This window comes from Urtica dioica, chromosome 8, assembly GCF_054948205.1.
Source record: "Urtica dioica subsp. dioica isolate 48M chromosome 8, U.dioica_male_clone48M_v1_H2, whole genome shotgun sequence".
Classification (NCBI taxonomy): domain Eukaryota; kingdom Viridiplantae; phylum Streptophyta; class Magnoliopsida; order Rosales; family Urticaceae; genus Urtica; species Urtica dioica.
The window spans coordinates 35,893,920-35,907,928 of NC_142763.1; the positions used below are offsets into that span (position 1 = coordinate 35,893,920).

At 38.5% G+C, this 14,009-nt stretch overlaps 3 protein-coding genes across 3 annotated transcripts; 2 read left to right on the plus strand and 1 right to left on the minus strand.

Moving 5' to 3' along the window:
- Positions 1 to 3,486: 3,486 nt before the first annotated feature.
- Positions 3,487 to 11,272, minus strand: CLUB (TRAPP II complex TRAPPC10/CLUB). Its single transcript, XM_089623287.1, has 21 exons — positions 10,954 to 11,272; positions 10,406 to 10,635; positions 9,998 to 10,179; positions 9,541 to 9,724; positions 9,330 to 9,420; positions 8,935 to 9,095; positions 8,738 to 8,827; positions 8,412 to 8,573; positions 8,059 to 8,120; positions 7,829 to 7,919; positions 7,448 to 7,581; positions 7,078 to 7,288; positions 6,349 to 6,894; positions 6,048 to 6,260; positions 5,489 to 5,879; positions 5,280 to 5,370; positions 5,086 to 5,170; positions 4,644 to 4,833; positions 4,262 to 4,542; positions 4,062 to 4,152; positions 3,487 to 3,954 (listed from the first exon to the last, which is right to left on the minus strand). Exons 1-21 carry the CDS (start codon positions 11,015 to 11,017, stop codon positions 3,779 to 3,781), a joined length of 3,726 nt encoding a protein of 1,241 aa, XP_089479413.1. The 5' UTR covers positions 11,018 to 11,272; the 3' UTR covers positions 3,487 to 3,778.
- A 1,342-nt stretch (positions 11,273 to 12,614) lies between these two features.
- On the plus strand, positions 12,615 to 13,094 carry LOC149389541 (uncharacterized). Its single transcript, XM_089622656.1, has one exon. The coding sequence runs from the start codon at positions 12,615 to 12,617 to the stop codon at positions 13,092 to 13,094; it is 480 nt and encodes a 159-aa protein (XP_089478782.1).
- On the plus strand, positions 13,095 to 13,661 carry LOC149389542 (uncharacterized; the record flags this gene model as incomplete). Its single annotated transcript, XM_089622657.1, has 1 exon — positions 13,095 to 13,661. A coding segment is annotated over one exon (567 nt), but the record flags the coding sequence as incomplete, so codon positions are not given.
- Between the last annotated feature and the right edge of the window lie 348 nt (positions 13,662 to 14,009).

A 14,009-nucleotide genomic window follows, 5' to 3' on the forward strand; every position in this document is an offset into this window, starting at 1 on the left:
GCCCCTTGTATAAGAAAAATGATATCTTCCATGACCAATTTAATTCTTTCGGCCAACACCTTCCCAATCTCTAATACGACAAGAGCTCAATTTTTTTGGGAATCAACACCAGTTCAGTCTCATTTGATATGTTGATGATCCCCGATCTCCAAAACTCATCGAAAACCCTTAGGGTGTCCACTTTTATGGTTTCCCAAAAGTCTTGATAGAACGCTATTGTGAAACACGCGTGTGATTCGAGACCCCCTGAGCTGCCCATCCTGTTTACAAAAAGGAAACAGAACTCTCCATCCATCAGAGTACAGGAATTTGTCCAAGCCCGAGAAAAGTAGAACGCCATAGAAGTTCGACCACGTGGAAATGCCATAAGCCAAAGGATCCGACATCGCTAAATCAAAGATAACCTCGTTGAACAAACGTATGCCTCTTCGGACTCTAACATGTGTGTTCTTTCCACTTTCGAATCTTACCATGTTAAAATCTCCACCGACACACCATTATTCTCCGCAAAGAGACCCAAGACCTGCCAGCACGTCCCAGAAAGCTTCTCTAAAATATGGACGGTACGAACCGTAAATACCTGAGAACCACCGAGAGGACTCTTCCCTCGCGGTCTTGATCGAAATCAAGAACTCACCAACCAAATCGTCAATCACTTGCACTCTCCTCGAATCCCATACCAAAAAAGATACCGCCACTAGATCCAATTGCCGAAAAAAGATTCCATTCATTGAACCTGGAATTCCAAATACTGCCCACAAATCAACGATTGACCGAACTCCATCTCATTTCTTGAAAAACCACCACATCAGGATTCTCACGAAAAATGAGAGATTTGATACCCCCACGTTTTGCCTAAGAACCCGATCCCCGCACATTCCAAGAAAGCATCTTCATAAAAAATTACCTGACTCACATTTGGACTTAGACTTGCCAAAGCTTATCTTAAAATCAAAATTTCAAAGTTCCCGCTTTTGGCCTTCAAGTCGCCCAAACGTGTTAGCAGGTCGGATAGGATTCACAAGACTCAATTAGAAGTTGTCTTCAACAACTCCCTTTACAGAGGTATCTGCTACGCAATCGGCTCCGAAAACATTGCCTCCGCACACTGCAACATCTCATCATCATGCATTTCCCCCTCTTCTTTTGACAAAAAAGGCCTCTTCCGAAGAGTCGTCCTCCAAAGAGGAATCCCTGTCACACACTGCCAAAAACTCCTCACCATCCTCAACGATCTTTCCTACTTCCTTATTTTTTTTTCCTTTCCCATAGTACACAGAATCAGCCTCTTGATTTTCCCAAAATATACGCCTGAATCTACGCCGACCACTGGTTTCCAAATTGGATTCGTGAATCTGAGATTTTTGCTGAAATCGTTTGACTTCCCTACTAGACCTTGATAGAATTTGTGATGTTCCTTTGGTTTCCACCGGCAAGCAATCGAGCGCTCCGAAACACTCATACACCGCGCAGAACGTTGCCATTGTGCATACATCACGTTTGAACGCCACTTCAACGCCGACATCACCATCTTGGTACACTCACGAACCCCATCGTAAGAGGCCTCCAAACTGTGCATAGGACAACCCGTGCAACCACTGCCATCAATGTGAATACCTGCCATGATTTCTTCTACCGACGTCTGAGGAACGTCGCAAGAGACACAACAATACATTCCTCTAATTTCGTACACAGAATGCCCTTCACCAGCTTCTGGAATTGACCCAAACGAAGAAAGTACCACAATAGCATGCCCAATTAAACGAACCGGGTTATTATCAAACCCAGATTCTTTAAATTGGTGGAACCCGCCCGCCCCCTCAGAGGGGTTTCCTACGTCGTAGTCGTTTAGGCCTAATGGGACAAAAGAAACCGGCCCATCAGGAGGACAAAAATTATCAGCCCACGTGACATTATCACCACAACCTAGAGCCCCGCACATACTTTATGTGACCACAGTCCCTCGTGTAACATTCGTATAAGGTCCATCAGAACGAAAATGAGATGCATGAGCTTTCACCAAAAGATCCTGCTTTATCGGGAAAGCTTGCGACCTAAAGATTAGCAAACCCGAAAGGAGAAGTGACGGTACATTTCTCTTTCCACAACCTACTCTGCACACCTAGTACCTTCCCTGAAAACCGCTCCAAATCATTATTCTTTTCTCCATGTCTGGGAGCTATCCAATTACAGAGAATCGACCTTCTTTCTTCCTCCTCCAAACTGAACAATTTGATTCCGAGCAACGAGTTTCCGTAAGGAAGCACTAGGATCTCGGAGAGGAAACGATGCTTAGGCCCTCTTACCCCGATTTTGCGAAATTAAGGAAAGACTAGTCCAACGTTTCCTTAGCAGCTTGTAAAAAGCCCTACACATATTACCAATTACCTTGAAGACATAAATGTTCCATATATCTAAAGGAATGCCTTCCACACCGATCCAGCTATTCCTTATAGCCATCTTATTCCCATCACAATGCTCCTCACAAGACCAGGCTCTGAGATTAGCCACGTTTATGCGATTGATGAATACCAACGACAATGACTATGAATTAGAGCACTGGTCGTCCTTGCACTCATTCCATATGATGGCTTTATTACCAATAAAAGGCGAACAAGAAATATTTTTCTAGACTGCAGATCTAATAGCTGCACAAATATCCAATTAGCTCTACCTTGTTCCCCTCAAGCCTTTCAACTATCACAGTCCCCTCTGTATTTTTGACGTTCTGAGACACATCCATCCTCAATGTCGGCCTTGATTCGGGACCTTCCATAACCTCTTTGAAGCTCATTCCTTTTGCTTCTCCAAGGTTGAAATAGCCATCCTCGAACTCTGTGACTGTAGTCATCTTCTCTTCCTCTTTGATCTTTTTCTCTGTCACTGCCCTTCCGTTGAAGACATTGCTAATGCTAACCACTCCCATGAGGCATTTCCATCCCCACCGCTGGACACTCTCTGGAACCAACAAATGCTTCCCTTCGTGACCTTTAAATTCCTCAAGCAACTCCTGTGTTTAATCACCAGTATATCAACGATAATGGTAAAACCATTAGTGGAGAACCTTCTCCATAACTCTCCCAAGGACTCCAACACCACATCTCCCAAGTATTTTATCGCTTCTCTACTTAAAAATATATTATAGGACCTAGATCTTTTTTTTTCTCTTCAGAATACGAACTGATACTACCATCTCGGCCAAGAGGCACCGAGAATCGTTTATCTTCTATGGAAAAATCAGCCAGTAAAAGGTTATCCTTCGATGAAGCCATGGTCATGTAGAAGTCCACGAGCCATGGCTAGAAAATAAAAAGGAAAAAAAAAAAACAAAAAGGAAGAAAGGGAGAGATGAGAGAGCATTTTAAACTTCCTTATATTTTACCTTTTACATCAAATATTATTTCATTATTCATAAAACCTATCCGTTCGAGGATGAGAAAAACTATCGCAAGGTGCAAAAAAGAAAATAAAAAAATAAAAGAAATAAAAAAAATTTAAATTATAATTAAAATTCTGTAACATTTGTTATACAAGAAAAGTATGAATAACAGTGCTGTACAAGGACCGAGGTCTCAAATGGCATTTGGTAGTGTTTACACTAAAAAAACCTAATATCCGCTAACCAGGCCCACTTCAACAAAAATACGCGAACTAGCTGGAAGGATTAAACATAAATCTACAAGTTTCTTGGTGTTTCAGATCCAACAATTCCATAAATAAATATATAGCTCTGCTATTAGAATAAAAGAAAACCCGGGAGCTAAAAGCAAAAACAAAATCAGGCGGGAATGCAAAATGAGGAGCTGAGAGCAGGAGGCAAGACACAGATGAGGTGGGGCCCGGGCGGGTTGCAACTAATATTCGCCTCGTCGACGCTTGGTAGGTCGAGCTGAGGTGGTCGCACATAACCCGCCACCAATGGCACGCATAGAATCGAGATTTCTGTCCTAGAACCTGTTCGTGATCGTAAAAGTAAAGATGCAACATAAATTTTCTATTTCGGTAACATATTCGTGGGACAATAGTATAAAAGTCTTCAAGAGGGCTGACTTAATTCAAACCTTGCTTTGGCGAGAGCGAAACATGGCCTCTTTTCCTCCCGGCAATCATCCACATTTCGGTATTTGCATTGATTTCGTATAACACCTCGTCCTGTTACCACACGGAAAATTAGAGATGGGGAAATTAAAAAAATATTCTAATTTCTTTTTTTTTTCACTTTTATTAAAAATGGGGTTTGTTGCTCTGGGTGACTACTCACATTTGAAGCTTCATTCTCCTCCCTGAAATCTTTTAACCTTTCGACCCGCCATTTCATGGTGAAAAGCTGCCCGACTTTGAGGCTGTCGGACAGAAGTGGTAGAAAGCCCACAGCCAAGCATGGGTCGAGGATGGGCCTTTGCAATACGAGAGCGCTTCGGAAAACTATATCCTGTTTGGAATCACTTGTACCCACCGGAGGATGAGCTCCGACGCTTCGATTGCCACAGATTCCATATATTATGTTGAGTATGCTCTCTGATTGTAGAGCCTCTGCTTCATCTGCATCGAAAAAGGAGAGTTTCGTTGATTGCCAGGATCGTCTTAGATATATAATCATACTTAAAAAAGCACAAGAAGAAAATTTCATTAGTGTAACATACCTTTGCCGTTTGTCTTCCCAAGGCATATACTGAACAAGATTCCGGCTCTGGACCCCGGAGAAACGACAAGCGGAAAGAAGCCTGAAGCTGGTCTTCCGTCACCTTGGCTGGTACGAACAAACCCATCTTGAAGATCAAGCCACGCATCGTTGATTGTCAATGTTGCCTTAACTTCAGAATGAAGTATAACCTGTGGCAATACCAGTCGATTTCGCTTAGGATAAACATGTGGTCCACATTAAAACGTCTTACGCATCGTTTGAAACGCGCAATCTCCCAGGAATAAATATAGTCCAAAATTTAGACCAGATGAATGTTCATCTGCCTGAATGTTCTCTGGTTGTATGTTCACTGGTTCATATCACAATTTTATTCATTGATTTTTTCTTTTCTTGCACCGAGGTACAATTTGTGTTATAAAAGATCAAAAACATAATAATACCTGCAGAACCAAGGTACCATCATTGCATTTATCTGCAACTCGTGTGCTCACGTGGAAAGGATCAGTAAAATGCACAGCAAGAGTCCTGTGAATCAGAACAAGATGGTCATTAGCAAATTTATAATGAAAACTCACTAAAATTTGTTTGGTAATGAGAGAAAAAAAAAAAATTGGGAAGTGGCCAGAAAACTTGCTTCTCAAATTTTTGGTTATGAGATATTCCAAATTCAAGTTTCAGGGCAATAGTCCTCATTCCATCGACAATGCTTGTTCTCTGTGGTGTAGCTGCTCAGCAAAAATAGAACTAATAAATTATGCATCACGTAGACATGTGGGCATATTCATGTCGGCATAAATATGCAGAAATCTAAAACCTCAAACGATTTTCATCATCATCTCATACCCGCAGAAGATCCTCTAGCAAGCTTGTCACTTACAGCATGGACAGGGATCCATAAAATAGATGTTATATCGTTTGCCCAGGCCGGAAACTCTATTATACCATCATGGAGAGTCAACTGGTCGAATTTTTTCCCATCAGTCGAAGAACCATTTTCCAAAGCACCGTTGGTGTCCACGTCTTTGGAACCGCTTGACGTATCAAGATAATTCTCAATCTCAATGACACATGACTTTTCGATTCCAAGGCCGGGACCAGTATCGACGTGCAATATAGCTCCTTTAAGGGAGTAGTTGATGGGTCTAACTATTATCCCAATCCACTGTGATTCATTTATAAGCAAAGCTGACGAAACTGCAGCGGCAAGGTCAACTAGAGGTCTTGGTTTGCTTACCTAGAAGAGAGGTCACTCAGATACTTAAAAAAACATGCACAAAATATGGAAATAATAAAAATAAAATAGAAGGGAAACTACTCAGTGAGAAATTCACGCCAAATACAAAATAAGATAAAAAAAAAAAAAAAAAAATAGGTTCGTTATTACTATCTAGGTTGAGTGTACCTTCAAGATAGTTCTTGCAGGCCTTTCGTAACTCATGAAATCATCACTATCTGCAGGCCCGCCCTTTGAAAAGCTATGAGACCTGAATCTTAAGTGACCAATCTGCCCAGTAAGAACACCCACGACATAGGAACCTGGATTTTGTGGGGGTAAATCCAATGTAATTGAATTACGACCAGGTTTCAGTACAATAGCAGAAGAGCTCCTTAGTGCCTGTGATAGTGACACAAACTTTAGCCTCTTTGAATTCAGTGATCATCGACTCATAGTAAAACACAAATTAGATTCTTTTCAAAAGTACCTTAACACCCTCATCGGCATTAAATGTAGCGTTCAGCGTCACACTTAGTGAGTCAAGAGTTATATCATCAGGAAAGCCACTCCAGACAGACACGGTGAGTATACCGGGATCTCCATCACATAATTCAATCGGAGGCCCAGAGTTTCCAGAGAACGTAATCAACGACGATACATCTAGAGGCACGGGTTGCTTCATTTCACTGTGTGCAAGGCGTATAACCTCTGCCTGAAAAGCTTGGCGCTCCTTGGTCAAAAACAAGCTTTTATCCAGTGAAAGCAATCTCACGCACGACGATAAGTAACCAGCTTGGTCGTCGAGGATCTTTTGACACTCTGCTAAATTGGGCAGCACTTCGGCTAATAGATCTTGCCATCCTTCACCAGCGTAAAGGGCACAAACCTTCTCGTAGGACTTTGCAGCTAGATCAAAGTTTCCATGCCTAAAACAGACAGAGGCTATTTCCCCATCGAGAACGACTCCGTGTCTTTTCCACCAGGAGCGGTGATAGTTGTCTGCAGCGCCTTTTGTTAATGTCATATATTTTTGCTGCCATAAACATGAAAGTAAAATTTAGAAAGTCATATTAATTTAACTAAAACAGTATTGATATTTACAAATCACTTTTAAGAGAACCCAGATCTAAGAAAGGAATTTTCACACTAAAAATGTAATGGCATGATTAGAAAGTTTTGAAACACAGTTACACAGAAGGACTTGTATCTTTGATACCTCAAACTTATCTACAGATGAGAAAGACTCCCATAGCTCAGGATTGGAAACTGTACTCTGCAAAGCATGTTCTGAAGCAACATAAATCTCTGCAAGTCTCATCGGGCGATCAACTGAACTGTCCATTCCTGGTGAAGAGTTCGTACGGGTCATAGAAGTTGACTCTGATTTATTTGATGGGAAAATCTTTGACGTTGTGTCTGAACCTGATCTGCCAAAATGCATAGAAACATCACAAATCAAGCATGGCAATGCCTAACGAGTTTGGAAAGTAAACATTCAAATAACTAAAATACGTCACTGAATTCTCCCACCAGCGTTTGGCCATAGTTATAAAAATAAAAATAAAAAGATCTGGTGACTGTCATACATCTCAAACGCATTTCCAACAGAAAGTGAAGCTCTTCGTCGATTAGCTTCACGAAGAAGGAGAGAAGGTTCGAGAGGCAACACTTTCCTCTGAACACCAAGGTGCTTGACTGCTGGAGTTTCTTGAAGAATCATCTACAAAAACACACAAAAAATGTTGGGGTTCATCCTGTTCAAGTTAACACTCAGGAAATTCATTGGCTTACTTCTTTCACAACTACATATCAATGACATGAATATGCGGTCAAGTTACTGATGGTTTTTAATATTGACGTATCAATTAATCCATCAGCACTCAACATCCAGGCTAGAACTGATGGTTGTCAAAGAGCTCGTCTAAAGGTTAAATTAAGTGAATGTTTATTACAGACTGATAACTGACCTTTTCTTTTGCCAGCACCTTGGATGAAGCATCAGGTGGAACTAAGGGCCAAACAGCAGGCTTTGGCCAAGGTAACATGCTAAGCGACGCACTGCTCAAACAATTGTAATTAGTATCTCAAATATTTAGAAAAAAAAAAAAAAAAAAAAAACAGTAAATAAAGGCCTATTTCTGTTTGACAAGTCACACAATTACTATATTCAGCTTTTTAATAGATTTGATTTGGTTACCTGTTGACAGGACTTCGTTCCATGTTTCCTCCATACCCAATCAGATACGCAAGTCTCATGAACTGCCAAGATCACATATTTGTAAGAGCTTCCTAGCAGCAAAAACTCGAACAAAACGAAGAGAATGGAAGAAACTAAACAGACTTCGCTAGTACTTTTGCCAAACAATAAACAAATGAAGATTTGAATAAAACCAGTATTTTACAGAATAAATACTGTACTATTTTCTCCTTTTTGGAACCCTTATCTCCCTGACACCGATTTCCATGATGCAAAGTAGAGATAATTCACTTCGCAGGATTTGAACATATGACATTTGCCAAAGTTATTCTAACACTAATGAAAAAGATTACCTTAACTCTGCACAGCGAATAAAGGTCACCCTGAAGTCGAAAGAACTCCTTTTCTATATCAGGTGACACACTTCCTTCGTGATAATGCGAAGCTGTTGCTTTCACCAAATCCATGCATGCAGATATTACCCACACTTCGCGCAAACAAAAAGGTAGAATACTCTGAAATCAAAGCATGAAGACGGAAAAAATAGATTGAAAGGTTAGACAAAAAAAAAATGGAGTACTCTACAATTTACGAAGGATTAAACTCAACCTAAGCCTCGTGGTTAATATGCAACTCAATATAGGTAATAGTGCTAGTGCACGATTTCCAAATTAAATACCTCGTGTAGAGTCAACGCCTTTGAAAAGCTTATAATGAATGAGAAACCCCTTGAAGCAACCTCAAAGGGACGATTCAACTTGAACAAAAGCTGCGATGAAATATTTCTTCGTCAGATGAAACTACACAAAAATACATCAAAATTCATATGCCCATTTCTGGAATCCTCAGTAAGAGATAATCTCGTATTGTATTTACCCTGGATTGACAGGCAAAAAGATACTGTCTAAATTCAAACTCCCTAAATGAGTCATCCTGAACAATTTGTGTCAGTGGCTTCTTTCCTGGATTAAGCAATGTTGCTTGATCGTCACCATGGTCTACGCCACCAAAGTCCCTCTGTTTCCCATTTATATTTACTGTAGGTAAAATATAAATCACCAGTTGGGAATCATGGCAGCAAATATAGAGGTATATATCATAAGCAACAATGCTAATCAGTTTAATCCAGTAATACAATGTTTTGAAATTCCATGTGAGTGATATAAATGTATACATGAACCCTATATAAAGAGTTATACATCAATAAGAAATTTTACTGTTAATGGAAATCGCAAACTACCAAGTCCGTCAATAGAGAGAAAAGAATGCACCTGTTTCCGAATAACAAAGTTCTAGCTCATCATATTCACGCAAAGCATCTTCATGAAGATGAGCCATCTCAAACATAAAAGCCAAGCTTTCCTGAGAGAAATATTAAAACTGTTATACCATACACTAGGCTCCAAAATGATGCTTCTTGCAATGTTTAAGTGGACCAAGGGTTTTAGCAGTCGTCTAATAATTGATGTATAAATGAATTACCTTCAAAATAAAAAAATTGCAAAAGTTCCACACAGGCATAAACCGTTGTTCACTGAGCTTACGTATCTCATCCTCATAAAACTGTACACGCTTGTCCAAGGTATTTCTCACACACTCTACAATCTTGGACTCCAAATCTTCCCAAAAACTTGGCTCAGGGGAATGCAGATCGAACTTGCAGCACCTAAGCAATGATAACAAAGATGAAGGATAAGAAAGAAAAAAGAAAAACTACATGCTAGTAGTTAATACTTGATACAAGAAGAAAATGAAAATGAGAATTTCTGAGACACTAAAAGAAATCATTGGAATAACGGTATGGCACACAACACAGCAAAAATAAATGCAAAAATTTTACTAGTTACGTTTTCTTTTCTTTCTGTATTCAGAATATCAAAGAAAAACAAAAATAGATCGTGGTTGTTGAATACATATGTAATGTGAAGTATCAAGCTACCTTTCTCTCTTCCTGGAACTAAAATCAACTTCAAGTTTTGCATATACTTTCTTTGCCGCTTTCATTGCCTGGTCATTACTAGGATGAGCCCTAGAGACAAAGACGATAAACCACTCCCGCTCTTCATTCTGGACGATTAGCTTCAAGCGTGGCTTAAGGATGGTTTTGAATTCATCAAGATCCTGGTAAAAGGATAAGTAAAATGTTATCTAGCAACACTTAAGGAATCAATACACGACGAAATACTAATATAACAACAAACCACCAGCTACATTAGGTATAACCAGCATTTTACTTCATCCCTCGTGCTCTTACAATATAAAATTAAAAAATCACAATATTATACATGTTTTTTTTTTTCGTGGTTGAAAGTAAAGATGCAAAATATGCAAAGATCACGTCAAATACCTCGCAGGTAACAAGAACAATTGTCGCATGTGGCTCCCGAAACCAAAACAAGTACTGCTCTTGTGGAAACCGGCTTCGCAGCCTCGCATCTGTGGTTAGTATGAACTCAGCAGGCAAACTCTCAATGAATACAGGATTTCGGGTCTTGTTATTCAAGGAAGCTCTTTTCAAAGGAAATCGCTCCTCAAACCCGCTCTTTACAGTTGGCCACAAATCACTCACATCCTCAACTGAAAAACCACAAATACAGTAAATAGGAAGTACAAACAGCTCAACAGTTTTATGACCTCAAGAGAGTCACATATAGTTCAGAAATACGTTCCAAAGCTGTTTCGTTTCATGAATACAGATCAAACTTCACAGGCATTTCCAAATTTGCTACATTATCAAATCACATGGAAACAAAATGATATATTTCTCAACAATCTCACAGAGTCCATACCCTCGGTCTAAAATCGTACACTAAAAAGCAAAAACGTAGAGTATGACGAATTCAATATCAAGTTTGGAGATACAAAATAAACCTGGTGTTGGTAACGAGGTTTTACCCGATATTATGAGGTGATCACAGGAGTTCTTGATTGTCTGAAATTGAGCGAGGTAATTCGCCATCGTACGATCTACGCCGAGAGTTAGCAGACCTTTCTATACACAGATCAGAATTTTGTATGCATAACAACAAATCCCCATACATGCATATGATATTTTTGGCGATATATAGTGAAGCGAAGTGTCAGACTTCGAGAGTTTTTAATTTACCGTTTCGTTCAGTGAGAAAAATTAATGTACAGTTCGATCGTGGACGCTGAAATCTGACTGTCGATCAGCTATGAATGTTCATGGTGTGTTTGGTTGCGGGACTTGTTCTGTCCCAGTGATACGGTTTGAGAGATCATTTTTGTATGTCGTTTTTTTGTTTACTTGATAAACGACAGCATTATTTTTCAGCATAGTTTACCAGGTTAGCACTTTGAAATTTGCTTAATTTCTCTTTGTTTGTTTAACTTGTAAGAGAACTCTAGTCATTAATATGAGGTCATGCATATTATCAATTTCTCATTTTCGCAAAGCAGTAGATTTTTTTTCCTGAATTTTGAGTTTATGGTCTCATTCTTCCCAATATATATATTGTTGTAAATAAATTGGTATGCTCAAAGGTCAAAATATAGGGTAATTTAAAGTAAAAAATATGGGGTAAATTATTAATTACCCTACACCTAATTTTTTTACTAATGTACATAAATTTTCACTATAAATACACGGGGATGATAAAGGAAAAATCCATCCCCCAAGTTCCCACAATTTACTCTCTCATTTTACTCTCCATATTCTTCTTCTCTAAATTCTCATCTTATTAGTGTTTAAAGAGTATTCAATTCAAGTTATTCCTTTGGTTTTATAACACGTTATCAGCACGATCACTCTCGTCAAGATCAATTCGGAGGTATAATAATCTAAACACTAAAACTCGTATAACTATTGTTTATTGTATAACACCAAATTACTATACACAGGAGACTCTGCCACCTTATGGTAATATAGTGTGATTTACAATATTTTAACTTCGTTAATGTATAACATCATAATACTATACGCATGGAAGACTCTGCCTCCTTATAGCAAAGTGATATGAACTACATCTTACTTGTAATTAATATCAATTTTCTATTTACAAGAGACTCTGTCACCTTATAGAAAAATGTTATTAATTACAAATTTATTTTAATTGCTCTAATTAATATTTTACTTTGATTGACTATATCATTTCAATACTCGTACATCTACGCATTGTTTACTACACAATGTTATACTTAAATACAATTATTTTTCTCACAAAATTAATAAATACCCAACGGTAATATAACGGCTATAAACGGGTATATATATTTTATCTTATAAATACATATCTATTCAACTCATTTTTAACCACACAAAAATCTCAAATTTTCTACCTCATACATATTTTTCTCTTCTCCTACTATTTTTCGGTACAAGCTCAAAATGTCTCACTTACTACTAGTCTTTATTGCCATATTTATTGTTATGTTTAATGCTTATACTTTACCATAGAAATTCCACCGAATGAATTTTATTTCGTTGTAGTAATGTTTGGATTCATGTATTTCTTTTTATTCCTTACGATTCTTGTAGACTTATATGTCTTTAATTATTAATCTAAGAAATTTTATATTTCATAATAGTTGTTATCATGGCAAATCTCGTCAAGCTCAATTTCAGTCCTCTAGACATCACAGGCCAAAACTACATGCCTTGGAAGGTGGATGTAGAAATGCATCTGGAATCTTTGGGTGTACTGGAAATAATTTCTAAGGAAAACACCTCGTCAAATATAGACAAGGATTTTTCTTTAATTTTCCTTCGTCGACATCTTGACGAGGGACTTAAAAGTGAATACCTCACCACTAGAGATCCAAGTTTACTCTGGAAGGAATTGAGGGATAGATATTTTCACCAAAAAGAGATCACGCTTCCAGTATATCGTGATCAATGGAATGCTTTACGATTCCAAGATTTCAAAAAAGTCAGCGAATATAACTCTGCGATGTTCCGAATAGTATCTCATCGGAGATTTTGTGGAGACCAAGTGACAGATCATGACATGCTGGAAAAGACATTCATCATTTTCCATGCATCGAACGTAACCTTGCAACAACAATATCGTGTTTGAGGATTTACGAAATATTCTGAACTAATCACTTGTCTTCTAATCGCAGAGAAGAATAATGAATTGCTGATACAGAATCATCAATCCCGTCCGACGGGTTCAAAAGCGTTACCTGGAGTAAACGATGTCAACTCTGAAGAACCTAAACAACGGAACTATATTCCGGGTCGAGGACGAGGTTGTGGTCATGGTTGCGGACGTGGATACGGACGTGGTCGAAGTGGTTATAATCATTACCATTCTTACAATACCACGAAAGATTATCATAAGAAGCAGCAAGATGAAAAGAATCACGATTATCCCCACAAAAAGGGAAAATACCCAAGTACTTCCAAGGGTAGTGAAGATGTTTGTCATAGATGTGGCACAAAAGGGCACTGGTCTAGACTTTGTCATGTTCCTCAACATTTGTGCAATCTATATAAAGCATCCTTGAAGGGGAAAGAAAGGGAGGTCAACTTTATTGACCAAGAACCTTTAGATGACTCCACTCATCTTAATGCTTCCGACTTCGATGGTGATCGTGCGCACACTGTTGCTGATTCTGCTGCTTTCGCAGGAGACTTCTAGATTAATGATGCATGTATGTTTTTCCCATGCTTGGGAATGAAGCAAAGCCTAATATTTTACCTAGCTACTTAAATATAAATATGTATAATATGTGTAATATTTTTCAAGACTATGTACAACATTATTATTATATAATATAAGTACGTCTTTCTCATTAACTTTATTTTTGTTTTTATTTGAAGTTATCATATGGAAAAAGCAAATTGTGAGGCAAACAAAATGGTTGGTATTGGAGAAATTTGCATACCAGATAGTGGAACAACGCATACTATTTTGAATGATAAAAAGTTTTTCTCAATGATAAAGCCAACGAAAAATTTTGTGAATACAATATCAGGTCCCGTAGAT